Source organism: Echinops telfairi, unplaced genomic scaffold (assembly GCF_000313985.2).
Source record: "Echinops telfairi isolate 266 unplaced genomic scaffold, ASM31398v2 ScPeMD7_60;HRSCAF=208, whole genome shotgun sequence".
NCBI classification, from domain to species: Eukaryota; Metazoa; Chordata; class Mammalia; order Afrosoricida; family Tenrecidae; genus Echinops; species Echinops telfairi.
This window is the reverse complement of record NW_022103958.1, coordinates 38,633,195-38,651,185: the sequence shown is the minus strand read 5'-3', so window position 1 is coordinate 38,651,185 and position 17,991 is coordinate 38,633,195. Positions and strand designations below refer to the sequence as shown.

The window sequence follows — 17,991 nt, the reverse complement described above, 5'->3', positions numbered from 1 at the left end:
ATACAACGACTAGTCTGACAGCCACAGATGAAATGTAGAAATCAACTGAGGGTTTGATAAGCCTCTGGGAAAATGTAGGTTGTTTCCCTGTGATGCCAGCTCACATTGTTTGGAATCCGGATCATTGTAAATCTGTTCATTGTCTCCTGGGACTATAGCAAAGCCTAGTTTTGTCACACAGTTTACAGTGTATCACTTTCTTAATTTTCACTGAATCTCTTAAGCAGTTTGGAGGCAGCAAACTACAGCTTCCTTCTGTCAAACACTTAGATTTCTTGAATCAACCTGGTCTCTGTCTTTGGCTGAAACAGTGACAGGCAAGAGGGATCTTTTGTTTCTCAGCAACAGTGTTAGAATTAGAGACAAGGTCATTAAAACAGTTACTGTAGCAGCATTACTTCAAAAGTTGTTACAGATAGAGAAGCTTGCAAAGCTGTAACTCAAACTTCCACAGGTGAAAATGTAAGTATCTGAGATGAAAAATATACCAAATGGATGTGAGATTGGCAATTAAAGAGAAAATATTAGTTATATTAATAATACTATTGGGAATACATAAAATAGAATATAAAAAAGAACTCAAGCTAGCCTAAGTAAGCAGTCATTAAACTTCAAGTGGCTTAATACAGGTCAAAATGGAATCAATGAAGCATAAGAAATAGAGGAGGGAAAAAATATTAAGTTTAGAAGGGGAGAAGTAGAAGTATACAATAGTAAGGTTCTGATACTTATAAGAAATGATATATTACTTTAAGGTAGCTAGTGGTAAATTAAAGATACATTCTATAAACCTTAAATGACTAAATTATGAAACCAAAGAGTACTAATTACTAAGCCAAGAATGGGCATACAATGGAATCTTTAATCCTAAAAGAGGTACAAAGTAACAAGTTGATTCTAAAATTACTATGGAAATGCAAAAGACAGAATAGTTCAATCAACTTTTAAAAAAGAATTGAGGTGGAAGAGAAACAATCTGATTTCAAGATACGATACTCTTACGTTATCATAAGGAACATAGAGGTATCATGTTAGGAAAGTAGATGGGTAAAGTAAAAAAAGTATTGTGATGATAATCATGGAAACTTTTGTTAAATAAAAATATGAAGTTATTATTCTTTTTTCTTTTTTTACCTACAAGCCTTTATTTTTTTTTTTTTAACATTTTATTAGGGGCTCATACAACTGTTATCCCAATCCATACACACATCAATTGTGTAAAGCGCATTTGTACATCGTTTCTCAAAACATTTTCTCTCCATTTAAACCCCCGACATTAGGTCCTCATTTTTCCCCTCCCTCCCCGCTCCCCCCTCCCGCATGAGCCCTTGATAGTTTACAAATGGGTATTTTGTCATATCTTGCCCTGTCCGACGTCTCCCTTCATCCACTTTTCGGTTGTCCATCCCCCAGGGAGGAGGCCACACACAGTTCCATGCAATTGGTTCCCGAAGTTATTATTCTTGATAGATCTTTCATCATGGGTCAATAGACTTCTAAAAGCTGCATAACCATCTCAGTAGCTTTTACCTAAAGAACCCTACGCTGCTCAATTTAGACACCAAAATAGTGACTTTGACACCAAAAGGGGTGCAGTGTTCCTTTCCAGTGTTGAATTTTAGAGACAAAAAGAAGTCTGATTGGGCAGCAGCAATCAAAGCTGTAGAGTGGATTGGGTAAGGTTACCCAACAAAATTCTCATAGAACAGCCCTTAGTCAAATTATGAGCAGATACACTGTTGTGATAAAAAAAAAAATCTGTAACACATTGTTTCTGGCCTTTTTCTAATCTTTCCTTGTTCTTAAAATTTCTTCATAATAAACCTGTGACTGTCCTGTGTCCTTCAAGAAAATCTATCAAGGTTACCCCACTGGAGTCCCCCCCAAAATAGTCACTGTGATCTGACCTCTCTGGCTTGAACTGAAGGAGACCAGCAAATTCCATCAGAAGCCACTTTTTTCATTAGATCTCTCTCTCTCTCTGCACTGGAATGAGACTAGGTATACAAAAGAGCTTCAAAGAGGTTCATGGAAAAATTCTTATCTTTGCATTTGTCCATGAACTTTTGCACCCTCTTTAGTGACACAGCTCCCAGCATCAAAGGAATAGGCAAGCCATCATAATACCATAAGCTGACAGATAGCTTAAAAAGTGAATGAAGTATTAATACACATTACAGCATGGATCAATCTCCAATTTTTAATTACTGTAAGACTTTTCAATGGCAGTTCCTACACACTAACGATAAATTTAAGAGTCCCTAATTTTACCTAGTGAAGCTGAACTGACTCCTACAGGGGAAAAATTGTAATACTGAAGGAATATTAACAGTTTTAAAATTCCAATAGTCCTGTGACGTTTAAAACAAGAGTCAAGTCATTCTCTCTGAAAGGATAAACTGGTACTGTCAGTCACAGAACCGAATACCACTAAAGCAGTAAGAAAGGAAACCATTAAAAAAAAAAAAATTTTTTTTTAAATAAATAAATAAGTTTTTAAAAAGGAAACTATTGACATGAGTAACTCGATCTCAAGGGCATTATCCTCAAGGAAAAAACCAAAAGCAAAACACTCAAAATTTTAAAGTTTACATGCTACATGATACCTTTGCAGAAATTTCTAAAAGGTAACCAGATGAGGTGAAAGAAAAATTGGGAATATATTCAAGAACAGAGAACAAAGAAATAGAAATGAACAGTGAAAGGATAAAAAAATTAGAAGAGACTTTACGAAAACCTAAATTTAAGTGCCAACATATAACTTTTCCACTGGTCTAGTAACTATATCAGAGAAAAATCAAAGGTGGTCTGATAATATGTTTTTTAACAAACACACTCTGAGACACTTTTACTATATATAAAACCCACCGATATTAACCCCAACTTACAGTGACCCTATAGGGCAGAGTAGACCTGCTCTCTATAGGGTTTCCAGGGTTATAAATCTTTTGAGCAGAGGACCCCGTTGTTCTCCCCCTGTAGCAGCGGTGAGTTCCAGCTGCCAACCTTGGGATTAGCGGCCCCACAGTGAAGCCCCTGGGCCACCAGGGCACCTTGTGCCTTTTTTCACCCCGTCAGTCACGTATCGTTCTTTGCATCTCCAGTTCTAAAATCTTGTGTTTCAAAATCCCAAATCCACGGCCATACAGTTGATTCCCACTCAGGGTGACTGTTTAAGGGTTTTCAGACCCTAGAACCATTGACCTTATAGTAAACGAGTCCCATGCCCTACCCATGGTACGTGCCACCAGAGCTTCTTTTAAAAACCAGACAGTCTTCCATCTTTTAGCCCCTCCTGCACTCTCTTAAACTCTTCAAATACCACAAATAATACCAAAATTCTCAGATTTTGTAGAACGTTCCTTTATTAACCATAAGATGTTTCAACTTAGCCAAAATGTAACTAACTTAACCATATGCATTCGTATCTACACATTTTTTAAATGTCTTTTCTAGCAATGTTTGTTTTACTGTTACTGTTTTGAGTGGTGACAGTGGCAATGGCAGGCAGTGGCTTGCTCTTCCTCCAACAAAGAAGTTCCAAAATAAGAGTTGAGCAATTTCCCCCGCTTATGGCCATGCACTACTGTCTGACTCTCCTCCAGCACCTTCTTGCTTTATATGCAATAGAAAATTTTTTGGTTAGTTTCACATTTTTTTAAAAGCCTCAGCTCACTTAACCTCATTTTATTGACTCTTAAAACAATTTATGTTCTATATTTTAGTATGGTAATCTTATTTGCTTTATTTTTAAAATAATGTATATAAAAAAGCTTAAAGAGTTCACTGGGTAATCACACTAAGGATTATATTCTGTCAGACAAACACAAAAATTACATTATTGAACTACTGAAACGAGTCTTCCTTTTTGACAGAAATGTATTCTGTGGGATCATGCTGATCATTTCTCTGACCAAGAAACAGAAGAACTGAGGTTCGTGAAATAAATTATGATATAGCCTTTAAAAATTATGGTATAAAACACTATTTCATAAGACACCACAGGATAGAATATAATAGTAGATTAAAGTATTATCTCAAAATTTAATTGTAAAGAGAGCTCCAAAGTTAGTGGAAAATTCTATTATCTTTTAATTCTATTTTTCACAAATCTAATTAAGTCCCCTCATATATGTGTGATTTTATAAATCACACAGGTGATAGAGAAGATTACTATATACACTATATACTAAAGTATTTAAAGTACATCTCTTTGGTAAATAACATTTTAATTTTTTTCTATGTGCTTTTAGGTATCTACTAAATTGTATGTACTATATATATTGCTTCTGCAATAAGGCAGGCATTATTACTTCTAAAGGATTAGGAGAACCAGAAAAAAAAGTGTTCTATAAGGTAAATGGTAAAAACCTCTAGCTTAAGAGTCTTCTTTTATAGCTGTGCTAATATAACAGAAAAGCATTTTATGGACCCCCAAACCACAAAAGTCAACACACGATACTATAGTTTAACTAAATAAATGAGGCACGGCAGTTCTTAAGATGACCATTCAATCTTTTAAGAATTAAGTGGGGAAACCACCACATGAACGTCAGTATAGTTCAAGGGAAGGAGAGTAGGAGGTATTCAAACTTTAAAAATAAAATCGTTGTGAAGTGTATATTCTCCAAGTCCCTAAAAAATGCACAATTAGTAGAGCAGAAGTAATGAAAACAGAAAAGAAAAAAACACAAGTCCAAATGTTTGAAGTTGTGCTAAAATGTCCTAAGATAGTAAGTAATGTCTCTTACTGGTTAAGATGCAAAACATCACAGCAAGAAAAATTACTTTTATTTAGATTTAGCTGATAAAATCAATTTTCACTAATCTCAAAACTTAACTTACTCTGTTTCAGTTTCAATATTTAAATCATTTATTTAGACTCTCCTAAAAGAATAGAAAGTCATTTCAACCTATTAGACACTTATCATTTAAAAATATTCAGTCCTTTGAAATACTATTATTGTGTATATGTGATTCAACTGATCAATAATTCAGTTAAAAGTAAAAATATATACAATTCCCTTAGTGAATTATTTCAAACATGTCATTTCTTTATCTCGAATTTTCACTTTCAAATATTTAAAATATTCCAATTCATTTTTCTTTGAAATAAAATTTTTATGATCTTCATTAAAAAACAAAAGCAAATATAAGGCATTCTCAAATTACATTAAGATTCTACTAGGCCTTAAAAACAAAGCATTATAGTCATGAAAAGAATAAAAGCACTTTTATTTTAAATAGTTTACCATTAAACTGATAATCAGATATAATGATCTTTCACATCCTGAAATGTAAAATGATCATAATATCACAAAAGCCAAACATCGCTCTCTCATATCTATATATGTTTATAAGCATAACTAAGAGATAGCATATTATAATAAATGAATACACACCTTCCTTTAGTATTTGCCAAGGTAGGAAAACAAAAACAAGAAAAAAATTTTGAAATCAGAGTAGAAAGGGACTCTGCTTTTTCAAACAATGCGGCACTGAAAGCCAGGTCAGCATCCTTGGGCATTACTAGGAAACTTTAGCACATCTGATATTTCCATCATCTTCCAGAGTCATCTGAACAGTCATAAAATGTCCCAGTCTCCTCTACCTCACCTGCCCAGAGACTTCCTTTAAGCTTTCCTCCCTTAACTGTATAATAATGCTCTTTGCGGTTATTTAGGCTTTATATATTCAAAGATACAACCCCCTCTCTATATTAATTCAGTTCATTTTCTCAGACACTGACTCAGCCGTGGGTTGTGCAGCACTGACGTTTCTAGCCAAACAGCATCGTGTGAGCCGTGATCAGCCCACTTCTCCATTTCTGAGCCGCGATTGGATATTGTAATTGATAGACAGGTCAAAGAAAACTCAGGAGATGAGGGCTTAGAGATGTATTGCCAGATGCCATCTGTAAAGCTAATTCTAGCTCTGCCAGCTTGCCAGGTTTTTAAAAACTCAGATACAGCTAACTTTGTTTTTTTTTTTCCCTTCCATTATCTTACGGTGTACCCATCTGGACAGTAAGATTTCTCTTTAAAACCAAAGAGGAAATATCATTTGTAACTTTAAGAATACACTAAAGAATTGTTCTTTAAAGCAACCAAACTTTTTGATTTATAACTGCTGCTGAACTACGGAGTGACTTAGAAAGGAACTGGAAAGCGTGGTGCTCATGCAGTCTTAGAAGAAAGGAGCATGCGTACTTCCATGTGGGAGTGAAACCTTGCGGCAAAGTCTGATACTGAATGTATGAGACATTTATCTTTAGTAACCTCAGCAGTTCTGGGTTTTATATAGTCACGTTCAATCTATTTCAAATATCCCAGAGCATTAAGCATAGTATTAACATAGGCATCATAATATTAATCATACAGGAAACTTTCCTTTCCATTGATAAATAGCAAAAGATTCATCTATAATTAAAAGTTGTCACAATCCCAGACAACTACATTCATTGCTATCAAAATGGTTTCTAATATTTTTAGCAAGCTATCAGACCTCTTTATACATGTATTGACTATGCAATAATATAGACAGTTCAGTAATTTTTTACAAGCTAATTCATTCTTAAACATTTTCAAAGGGATCATACCAAAACCAAACTTACTGGCCAATCTGAAATCCCTCCAATTTCAAGTGAGCTTTTCTAAGTATATTGTCTTTTACATCACAGAGTACTTACTATATATATCAAATCTACATTCAAAATAAAAGTTTACAAAAGTAACTTAAAGTTGTATTAGATAGAATAGAAAGTATGTTGTCCACCAAATCCTCAAAATTCCAACAGTATAAAAAACAGTAACTATTATTGTTGCTTTTGTAAATAAAGAAATCTAATTTAATATCTGCCAGCAAGGAAAGGAGAAAAAAATGAATAAAAAGGCTGGAAGAAAGCAAGCTATTCCAAAATGTGAGCAGAGTAAACAAGCAAACAGATTTGAGTAAAACAACTTTTGGATTATCTTCACAAGTCAAAACAATAAAGAAAAGGATGTTTAGTTCTTTCCTTCTTTCAAATTGAAATTCCCAATTTTGATTTGGTAATAAGTACCCAGTTTTAAAACTATTCATCGTCTGTCATATAGACCTATTTCTGGTTCTAGCTAATGAGTTAAAAGTTTATACCTGCTGGAGCTTTTTGAGAACTATCATTCTCTGATACAAAGGAGGCCTTCCCTCCTCCTCTTCTCTTAGACGGTCATGGGGGCTGGAGCTGCTGTAGTCAGATGTGTTCATGAAGGAAAACCTCAAAGAATCAAGGAATCTTTGGCTCTGACCCTTTAAACTACTACACATACAAGAGTCATTACCTATCTCTGGACTTCATATGTACAAGTAATGAATGCCCACGATGGGCCAGTATTCAACCTGCTTTTCTTCGACTCAAACATCCCTAAGTAAAATACAAAGATTTAAAACAGGGGGAAAGCGTATTAAATGGATAGAAGCACAGATAAAATTGGCCATGAACTGGTAACTTAAAAGCTAGATGTTGAGTTTACATGGGGGCTCATGATCATATTCCATCCTTTCCCCTTTTTATCATATTCCATTTTTTATGTGATTGAAATGTACTGTAAAGTATTCAAAATTATTGTAAAACCTAAAAAGAGAAGCTCGTTTTAAAATCCCAGCTCTGCCATTTACAAGCTGGATGGCCCTGATGTTAATTAACTTTGTTTTTTCTCAACTGTCAAATGGGGATAGTAAAACTATCCAAAGAGCTCCACATTCAGAGTCAATTAATCTCATGAAAGTAAGTCCCTGTCAGGAATATCCTCCTCTGCTAATCCTGTTATCACCCAAGGATAAACTCGAGTACCATTTTAACCTACTCAAGTTGATACTGAGTCCATCTCTTAATTCTTACAGTTCTACAGTTTAGTGCCCTATTGTTCTCTAATGAGCCTATATGTAAATTTTAAAGCATCTCATTATTGTGTTCTGAGACACCTAACTCTGCCCCTAAACTGAGGACAGGTCTTCAATAATACTTGCTATTGACTACATTTTTAAAAGCCCTCAGAAGATTAAGTTACTATCTTTAACTAAATATATGGTTTTTTAAAGTTGGACTTTAAAAGTCATATGTTCCAAAGCATGTAAAGAGACATGAGGTCCCAGAAGTAAACAATTCTTCTTTAATTAGATTTTCCACAAGTGATGGTGAAAATTCACTCAAAATACTTCGTTCTTCTCATTAAAAAGAAAAAAAATGTATTGATTAGTATTTACAATGAGACTGCTGGAAACTGTAAGGGGGAAATACCCCAGAGAAGGAAATCTCAAATATTTCCCACTAATAGAGAGCAATCGTCAATTAAAAAAGAGAGAGAGAAAAACAGTACCCTGTCAAAGGCAGAAAACTTGCAAGACCAAGAAAAACTCTCACAAGTTTCAATGTATCTTCTATTTCTCTATAATGTTTTTTACTCAAATGGCCCTACATATTTTTGGTACAGTGAATTACTTAGTATGGTTCTTCTAGTCATAGTGTTTATAGCTCCTACCAAATAGACTGAGTAGCCAAAAAACCAGACTCACTGCCATCAAGTCAATACTGACTCCTGGCAAACCCACTGTGGGTTTCCAAGAATGTAACGTTTACAGGAGTAGAAAACCCAGTCATTCTCCAGCAGAGCTACCGGTGGTTTCAAACTGTCAACCCTGCAGATTGCAGGCCAATGTCTAACCAAAATACCATCAGGGTTCCTAATGGACTGAGTAGGGGTATGCAAATATGTGGTGTCTGTGGCCCATCAAGTGGTGGAATAGCTTGCTAATAATGTGAATGGTTTGCAGCCATGTAAATAAGGTATACAGAACTCTAATGTGGGGATTGATCAGTTTTGTCATCTGGTAGGTTTAAAATGAGCCATCCCAGAAGCAGAATACGAGGATCTCACTATCAAGAGGAAAGAAAAGCCAAAAATGGAGCATGTCCTTTGGACCCCAAGATCCCTATACTGAACCAGGGAGCTGAGATATCAGAGCAGCAGCAGGAGAGGCAACAACTCCAAAAGCACAAGACAGAATGCTGGGCTTCCTAATCCACAATGATAAGAAAACTGAGTGGCTTTGAACAAGAGGCTTGCTTACAGCAAGGGTGTCAGGCAGGAGTAGAGTGTCTTTTAAAAGAGCATTTAACAGCAGAGCTAAAAGAGCTTTATAACATTACCTGTGAGCAGGGCAGAGGCCCAAAGGGCTTTAAGGCTAAGAAGCTGAAGATCAACCCTTTAAGTATGGCTAAAAAGAGGTGACTGTGACCAAATAAGTACATCCAGAGTGCTTCTGATTGTTAATTGTAAACTGTTAACTTCCCTAATAAACTCCATAACCCCGAGTATTTGCTTGTGAGTTCTAGCCAATGCAACATATTATTGAACCCCAAAGAAAAGTAGAAAGTACCATGGGAGAAACAGGATTAGATTTGGTAAAGAAGGGTGGCAGGTAAAGGCATGTCTGACTTTAGCCCATAGGAATCTGCCTTGGGCTGAAAATGAGTTTGATTCTCCTTCCTCCTTGTAAAGTCAGAAGAGGTCAAATGCTGTCCTCTCCACGCCATTTTCTCAGTACTGCTGCAGTCTGCTAGAAAGCAATGCCACTAAATAGTTACTGATGCTGTAAGTATCTAAAAGAGGCATGCTGTTTGTTAGTAAAATGAAACAGCAATACAAAAGTACAGACATATATTCAAGTTATGATGGGCCATGTTTAGAACCATATTTCCCCCCCAAGAATGTCTTACTATGTAGTATAATATATCCTATATGCAATACTGCAGGGCATAATCTGTTGATGCTATCATTTTCAGACCAACCCCAAAGACAAATAAAGATTGAACTTATAAAGACACTAAAAATAAAAAATAAAAATTTAATTTGTGCCCAAACCAACTTATGACAACAGCATCAGACCATTCATTGCATGCATGTAGCTTTTAAAAAGCAAAACAGTGGTTTCTTTTCACCTCCTCAGTGTGTGATACATTATTTTACATTAGCAAAAACAGAAAGACAAAAAGCAAGACAAAACAAAACCCAGAACTAAAAGATAAAACTCAAAGTGCATTGCCATCAATTCAATTCTAACTCACAGCAATCCTATAGGATTTCAAAGTAGCATTGTCTCTTTGGATTTCCAAGGCTATACATCTTTACAGGAACAGAAAGCCTCATCTTTCTCTCATTGGTGGCTGGTGGGTTCAAAGAGCTAGCCCAGTGGTTAACAACCCAGTGTGTTAACTTTGCCACTAGGGATCCTTGTAGCCTTTAAGTGATCAAATCAAAACCAAACCAAGCCAAACTCACTGCCATCGAGTTGATTCTGACTCATAGTGACCGTAGTACAGGACAAGACAGAACTGCCCCTGTAGGTTTCCGAGACTGTAACTCTTCGTGGGAGTAGAAAGCCACATTTTTCTCCCAAAGAGCAGCTCATGGTTTCAAAGTGCTGACCTCTAGTTAAACGCCCACTTGTAACCACTACACCACCAGGGATCCTATGATCAGAGCAATACCCCTTTATTCAGGAAGGGAGATAACCATCCAAGTAGTAGAGCGGAGAAAGAGAAGTAGAGTCCAAGTTGAATATGATACACGCATAAACAATGAAATAAGGTACAGACTATGAAAAAACACTCATACCATTTGGCATGTATTTATAAATTAATAAAGTCAATTTAACATTACAATATTACCACATTAAAAGTACAAAGTAAAAAGGAGCTTCTTATAAGGAGAACTATAAAGTACCAGGTCCTCATTTTCTAGCTATAACAGAGCTTCCGAGTATCCAAAGTATTCCTTTAAAATTAAAAAAGGATTACAGTTTCATGCATGCTTTATTCTTCTTCAATGAAGCTGGTACTAGTTAGCAGTGATCAGAAGTTCACATTCAAGCCAATTAAACATTCATTAATATCTCCTAAGTAATATTCATAAATCAAAAGCCTTCATGAAACATGCTTACATACCTGTAATATGTGAGGCTTATGAACTGTCAAAAAACACCCTAAAATATTAGATCATAAACATTCTAAGTGCAATGTTCCAAATGAATTCACACAGCACAAAATGAAAGCTTTCAAAATAACATATAAATGGGATGAAACTTTTTAAACAAATTTTTTCAAACTTTAACTGAGCTAGTATAGTTCATTCCAGAAAAATTAATCTTCCTATTAGAATCAGGACAACATGATATAAATAAATTACATCATTAAAAATACATGGAGACAAACACTGATATGTTTTAAACTGTCATCTGTAATCTGCATATACAATATATTTAGAGCACTAAATCAATTCCTATTCTAGAGATTTAATTACAAGAATTACCATTTTGCCAGACTGCCAGAGTTCACACTTAAATAGTAACATTTATATATGGGATACATACAGAATTTTACCATTATTTAGAAACAAAACAAAAGTACTCAAACAAATACAAATAAATAGGAAAATAAAAAGAAAAGATTAATTCTCCAAACATTTTTAAAGGAAAAATGCAAATATTCCCAGTATTATGTAAACTAACCCTTAACCTCTGACAGGACTTGCCACAACCAAATGCAGTAAAGTCATTAATATCTGTTTTAATCAAAGTTTTGATACGTGAAATGTGCATTTTTATTTATTTATTTTACCTACCTGGAATGTTTATAAAGTTTACGAGGTCTACTATGCAATTTCCGATCCCAATTCTCTGGATCACTGGAGTTACTGTCATAAGGATGAAGCCGTCCTGCCATCCCACTTCAAGCTTCCTCACACTACTGTTCTGAAAGCACACATGTAGCACCCAAAACCTACATAAAAGAGTAGTGTTGACCTTTAAATTGCTTCCATGACGGATAAAATAATCACAGAATTTTATATATTTTTTCTGATATTGTAGGACATTTTAAAGTGATGAACAGACAATAAAATATTATACTACCAGTGTCACAAGGTGGATGACATGTACTACATACTATGTTGTATCACTTAATTTGCTGCTGTTTTCACTGTCAGATGTTCATTTGGTAGATGCTCAATGTTATGATTGATAAAGATACTGATAGTAATAAGCAATAATAAAGTGTGGTAGCCTACTTAAGTCCGAACCAACTTATGGTAGAGTTGTTGGAACAGAATCAATTCAAAAGTTGGGGACAACCTGTACCAGAAATCTTTTTCAGTATTTTCCTTTGTTTTTCTATAAAATTTGCCACCTTTACAAAACAGGACAATGCTATGCTATTTATATTTAGTAAATATATTTATACAACTGCCACTAAGGTATCTCATGTTTTCAAACATCAATAAAGCACCGAAAAGACAAAAATGGCCCATAAAATAACTGACAATTTTCATTTGGAATACATTTCTTGGTTACAAAAGAAACCTTAAGATGTTTAGGAAAGCATCTCATAGAACAAATAACAATGTGATTATGTCCTTAATAAAGACCTTGAAGAGAAATTTAATATTTGCTGAAAAGAAAACAAACATAATTACTACAAAAATATCATCAATTATCAATATACTTCATGTCTTTTCATTTATGAGGCTTATGACTTATTTGACTACAGTCACATGAAATAAGAAAATTCACTTAATTGTCTTACAGAATACCTGAGCTAAGCACTTTAAAGTACCATATGTACTCGAGCATAAGCCAATCTGAGTATCAGCCGAGGCACCTAATTTTACCATGAAAACTGCATTAAAAATGTGCTGAAAAACATACGGTATATTTATTATCCAATTTTATCTTCACAATCATCTTTCAAGGTAGGCATTAAATCCCCGTAAACAAAGCACGAAACAATCTCAATTTTAGTAATAATCCCGTCAATGGTTACAATGCTGGTAAAGACAACCTTATGAAGATCAGTAAGAATTTCCCCTAGAGATTAAAACCTCAATCTTGAAAAAAAATGCTCAGACTTGACTATTTTGTCTGTAAATAGTTGTTCAGATTTGGCTCAAAGAAAAACTAAATGAACTCATCCAATTCAACGTCTCAACAAGAAAAAGACAATCCAATGAAAAATGGGCGGTGGACATGGACACTTACTTCACTAAAGAACACATTCAAACAGGCAGCAAACATGAAGAAATGCTCGAGATCATTAACTATTAGGAATGCAAAGCAAAACAATAAGATGCCACCTCACTCCAGCCATTATAGCAATTAAAAAAAAAACACAAACAGAAAACAAAAAGATACTTGCGAGGGTACAGACAGACTAGAACCCTCATACAGCGCTGGTTAGACTGTAAAATGGTGCAATTGCTGTGGAAAAGAAATACCATACCACTTGAGCTACAAATCCCTCTATTTGATATATATCCTAGATAAATAAGAACCCAGACGAAAACAGATAAATGCATGCCCATGCTCACTGCAGCACTATTAACAGTAGCAAAAAGATAGAAACTTAAATGTTCATTACTAGAAAAACAGATAAACTTTCTTAGAGATACAATGGAATACTTTACAATGTTAATGAGTAATACTGAATCTGAGAAACATCTTATAGCAGAGATGGACCTTGAGGACATTATGATGGGTGAAAGTAGCCAATCACACATGGACAAATATTGTATGAAACCACTATTATATACATATTTTCACACTAAAAGAAAAATTCTTCAATGATTACCAGAGGTATAGGAGGGGAAGTCACTGGCTAGAGTGGCTAGAGTATAAATAGTGTTAAATTGGGTGCAGGGGGAGGCAATATATAGTGACGGAGGCAGGCACTGGGAGGTTTGCAAGAGTTAAAGTCAACAGAGGCAAATATTGTTATACACAAAATCCTGTTAATAGTGGTGTTCTATGAATAGACGCTTGGATAGACAGACAAGCTGAACAGGTCTGGGAAGGAGGGTGGGATTACATCCACAGATATATATAGGTTTACCAGAGAATATCTCTACCTTTGCTACAAAATATATCCATGTATGAGGTACAGCATTTAGAACCCAGTCTTAAAAGCTTCTTACAAATAACCAATGGGTCAGGATCCTAGTCTTGGGAGACAGCCATGTTAATTGGCATAACAGTTCACAAAGACACGACTGCATCCTGCTTTGTGAAGAGTGGTTGGGCCTTTAAAGGCTTGTGAGTAGCCACATAAGGTGCAACTATTCGTCTCTGTTCAAAGGAAAGAAGAGTAATGAAAACGTATATGGAAACAAGTAGTCCAATAGACAAATAGACCGTGCAAACATCAGCTTCCACAATCCTGAAACTTTAACTGGCTACCACTACCAATTACTCTAAAAGGACCACTTTAGATAGTCCTGGATATACTAAAAGGGAAAGTGCGGAACAAAACCCCAAATCATGAGGCTAGATTTACTGGTTGGATAAAGATTGATGGAACCTTCAGGACTATGGCCACTAGTCACCCTTCAGGTCAGGAACTGAACTCAACCACTTAACATCAAAAGGATAACATAACCCAAGTACAGAGTTGAGAGGGTTAGGCAAGGAGAAATGGAAACAGAAAACACAGGGACGAAGTGGAATAAAGTGATGACACACAGAGAGGAGATGGCAATGAATGAGTTGAAATAAAATGAGTATGAATTGCTGAATGTAAATCTGATTAACTGCTTTGTAAACCTTTAACCAACCAGGTCAGACTGTTCATCAAGCTTTCTATTTAGAGGTTCCTAAAAGATTGTGCAACAGTGTGCGACAAAAAAGACCTGATTTGTGGCGGACAGACAACTGGTTTTGCCACCACGACAATGCACCTGTTCATGCAGCCATCTCAGTGCACCAGGTTTTGGCAAAAAAAACAACAACAACCCAGCATGCCTCTCTTGCCCCATGCACCTGACTCACCTGACCTCACTCCATGCAACTGCTTTTTGTTTCCAAGAATGAAGAGGAACAAGGAAGGACAGCAATTTGACAAAGTAGAAGAGGTGAAGGAAAAAAACGAGGGAGGTGCTGTCAGCCATCCAAAGAGGGGCTTGAAAAAATGTTTCCAAGAATGGAATTGCAGATTTGACAAATGTATTAAGTGTAATGGAGATAAGGGTGTTTTGTAAAAAAAAAAAAATTAAAGACATAGCTTTGGAAAAAAAGAAAACACAACCTTGACCTCAAAACAAAAAGTTAAATGAATGAAGTCTGGAGCTGAAAAGAGAAGAGAGCGGTAGACAATGTGGAGGCTTACAATATGCTACAGAATTCTCTCTGTAGGTCATCCAGTGAGCTATTTCAGGCATTAATATTACCCCTACAAGAACTTTTTCTCTCTCCTTCATCTTTATTGTAAAAGACACTCTTCTGAGTATTACAGCCACAATGGCCATCGTGCTAAGAATGAGTCTTTAAAAAAAAAAAAAGTGAGGCAGTGACCAAAGAATTAAACCCCCCAAAATGGATAACGTAAATTCAGATTTTTTTCCATCACTAGTACAGTAGATGGTGTATCTAATAGTAGGGAAATACATCTTCCTAATAAATCCTATTGAGGTTAACGAGCATGTACTTTACAATAGCCACAAAATAATGAGTATTCAGATGAAGGCTAACAAAAAAAAATCAACTTGAAAATCATACATTTCATACATCAATAAAACTTAGATAATAGTAATGAGAACTGTATTTTTTCCTACGCTCTCTCCCAGTGTCAAAGCATATCACAGTAAAATTCAAGTAGAGATATTTAAGAAGGAAATGCCTTATATTTTCCTTCTTCTGCTGGCATATTTTATGAATAGGATATAATTGAAAATAGTTACAACAACAACACATAACTTTAACATAATTTGTGGTTGTTGTGTGCTCTTGAATCAATTCTGATTCACAGCAAGTCTACAGCAGTGAGTAGAAATGCCCATAAGGTTTCCTAGGGTGCAATCTTTAAAAAACCTGTAGATTACCAGGTCTTTACTTCTGCAGAACAGATGGTTTTCACTCACTATGGTGAGTAAATGAGTGCTTAATTATCCATTGAGCCACCAGAGTTAACACAAATTATATGAGGGGGCTTCAAAGCATCTGAAAAATTGGAATTAAAAGATAATGCAATTTTCCCACAACCTTTTTAAAAAATCATTTTATTGCGGGCTCATACAAGTCTTACCACAATCCATACACACATCCATTGTCTCAAACACATTTGTATATATGTTGCCATCAGCGTTTTCAAAGCATTTTCTTTCTTCAGCTCATTTTTCCCTCCCTCCCCATGAACCCTTGATAATTTACAATTATTATGTTTTCATGTCTTGTACCATCCCACAAACTTTTAAAAATCCTCTTGAATATCATTTTGTGATATCGAATAATCCCCTCAGTTTCACCCATCCTCTGTGCTATACTCAATACTGTCCAGAGAAAGGTCATTTTCTGGCTTTGGACTGAACCACATAAACTTTGCTTTTATAGGCAGATTGTTAGGTGTTTCTGTTAAGTTTTCTGGAAGAAGCCAAGAGAGATTGAGTCTTTCTTCCTAGCTTACTGTACTGACCAAACAAAAACAAAAAACTCACTGCCATCGAGTCAATCCCAACTCCCAGCTACTCTGTAAGACAGCGTAGAACTCCAAAACTGTAACTCTTTACCAGAGTAGAAAGCCCAGTCTTTCTCCTTCAGAGTGGCAGTGGTTTCTAACTGCCGGCCTTGCTGATCACAGCCAAATGTATAACTGCTACGCCACGAGGACTCCTTATAAGTTCTTATAAAAGAGGACGTGAGGGGTTGGGGGTGAGAGAACAGCAGAAAACACTTGAAGGTTATCATCATCCTTAATCATCTGGAACTAAATGAGTAATTGATGTCCACAATAGGCTTCCAAGGGCTGACAAAGAAGCATTGGAATAAGAGTCTCTTGCAGAATACCTTTCCAAAATCATGGTATATACAGGGACACTGAGGAAGTCAACATATGTGTGAAGAAAAAGATGCTGGTGCACTAAATAGCTGAGAACACCTTACCTCTCATCATAGGACAAGTAACCCTTACAACTTCACTAATCCCTAAACAGAAACCCAACATGAAAAGACTAAAAGAGATGCCCCTCACTCACCCATCTTTTAATGGAATAGAAGAACGTCTCTCTAGAAACAAAGTTGAGTAGCACAATCCTTGGTGCTTATGCACATCCAGGAAGACAGTGATTGCAAAACTAATTAGAAAAGTCAGAAGGGCTACTATAGCTTTTCACAACTTACAAAGGAAGAGCATATTTAAACTCTAAGAAAGGAAGAAAACCTGGGACTTAAAAGTTAACACATTCTAATACTCAAAAGTCTCAGTTTAAAGAACAAAAAAATCACAAGACATACAAAGAAATTATCCCAATGAAAGTTCAATCTAAAAACTTTTTAATAAGGCAGAAACTGCCACAGTGCAAGCCCAGATAATGGACTAGAAAGCTTTAAAACAGCCACACTACATATACACAAAGAAATAAAGAAAATCATGAAAACATGAATCAGTAGGGATGTTACTATTATTTTGTGCCATTAAATTGATTTGAATTAAAAGTGACCCTATGAAAACAATTCAAACAGAATTACTATAGCTGACAAATACATTAACCAAAATAGAGAATTCTCTGGAGGGATTTAACATTGGAGTAATTATTTATCAAGTCTGAGATACAAAATAAAAAAATCAAGAAAACCAAGTAAACACTCATGAAACTGTGAAATGATACCAAGCGAATGAATACCACCATGGGAGAGTCAGGAATAAACAGTAGGAGAGCATTTGAAGAATTACTGGCAGAAGACTACAAATTTGACTTAAGAATATGAATCTACACATACAAGTTGCTCAACAAACACCAAGCGGAATAAATTTTAAAAGGCCCATGCAAGACACATTATAAACTCTCAGAAGGATATATCTGACCAGAGCACACATGAGCAAATGACGGGGGAGGAGGAGGAGACTGGAGCACATCCTGGCCCACCAGGCCTTGAGGACGATGACCCCAATTAGAGCAGCCAGTCCACAGAGAG

General features: G+C 35.6%; 1 protein-coding gene across 4 annotated transcripts in view; it reads right to left on the bottom strand.

Moving 5' to 3' along the window:
• BTBD10 (BTB domain containing 10) overlaps positions 1–17,991 on the bottom strand; it is a 74,005-nt gene that overhangs the window by 39,265 nt on the left and 16,749 nt on the right. Inside the window, exon 2 of one of the 4 annotated variants that reach the window (XM_004711557.2) lies at positions 11,661–11,818. The exons of 1 other annotated variant lie outside the window; for it this stretch is intronic. In XM_004711557.2, coding sequence (XP_004711614.1) covers positions 11,661–11,761 — 101 coding nt within the window. In that variant the 5' untranslated portion in view covers positions 11,762–11,818. Of the gene's footprint in view, positions 1–5,402; positions 5,718–10,984; positions 11,014–11,660; positions 11,819–17,991 lie in introns of those variants that run through there. 2 more of the 4 variants (XM_045291134.1, XM_004711556.2) reach the window with 2 other exon arrangements.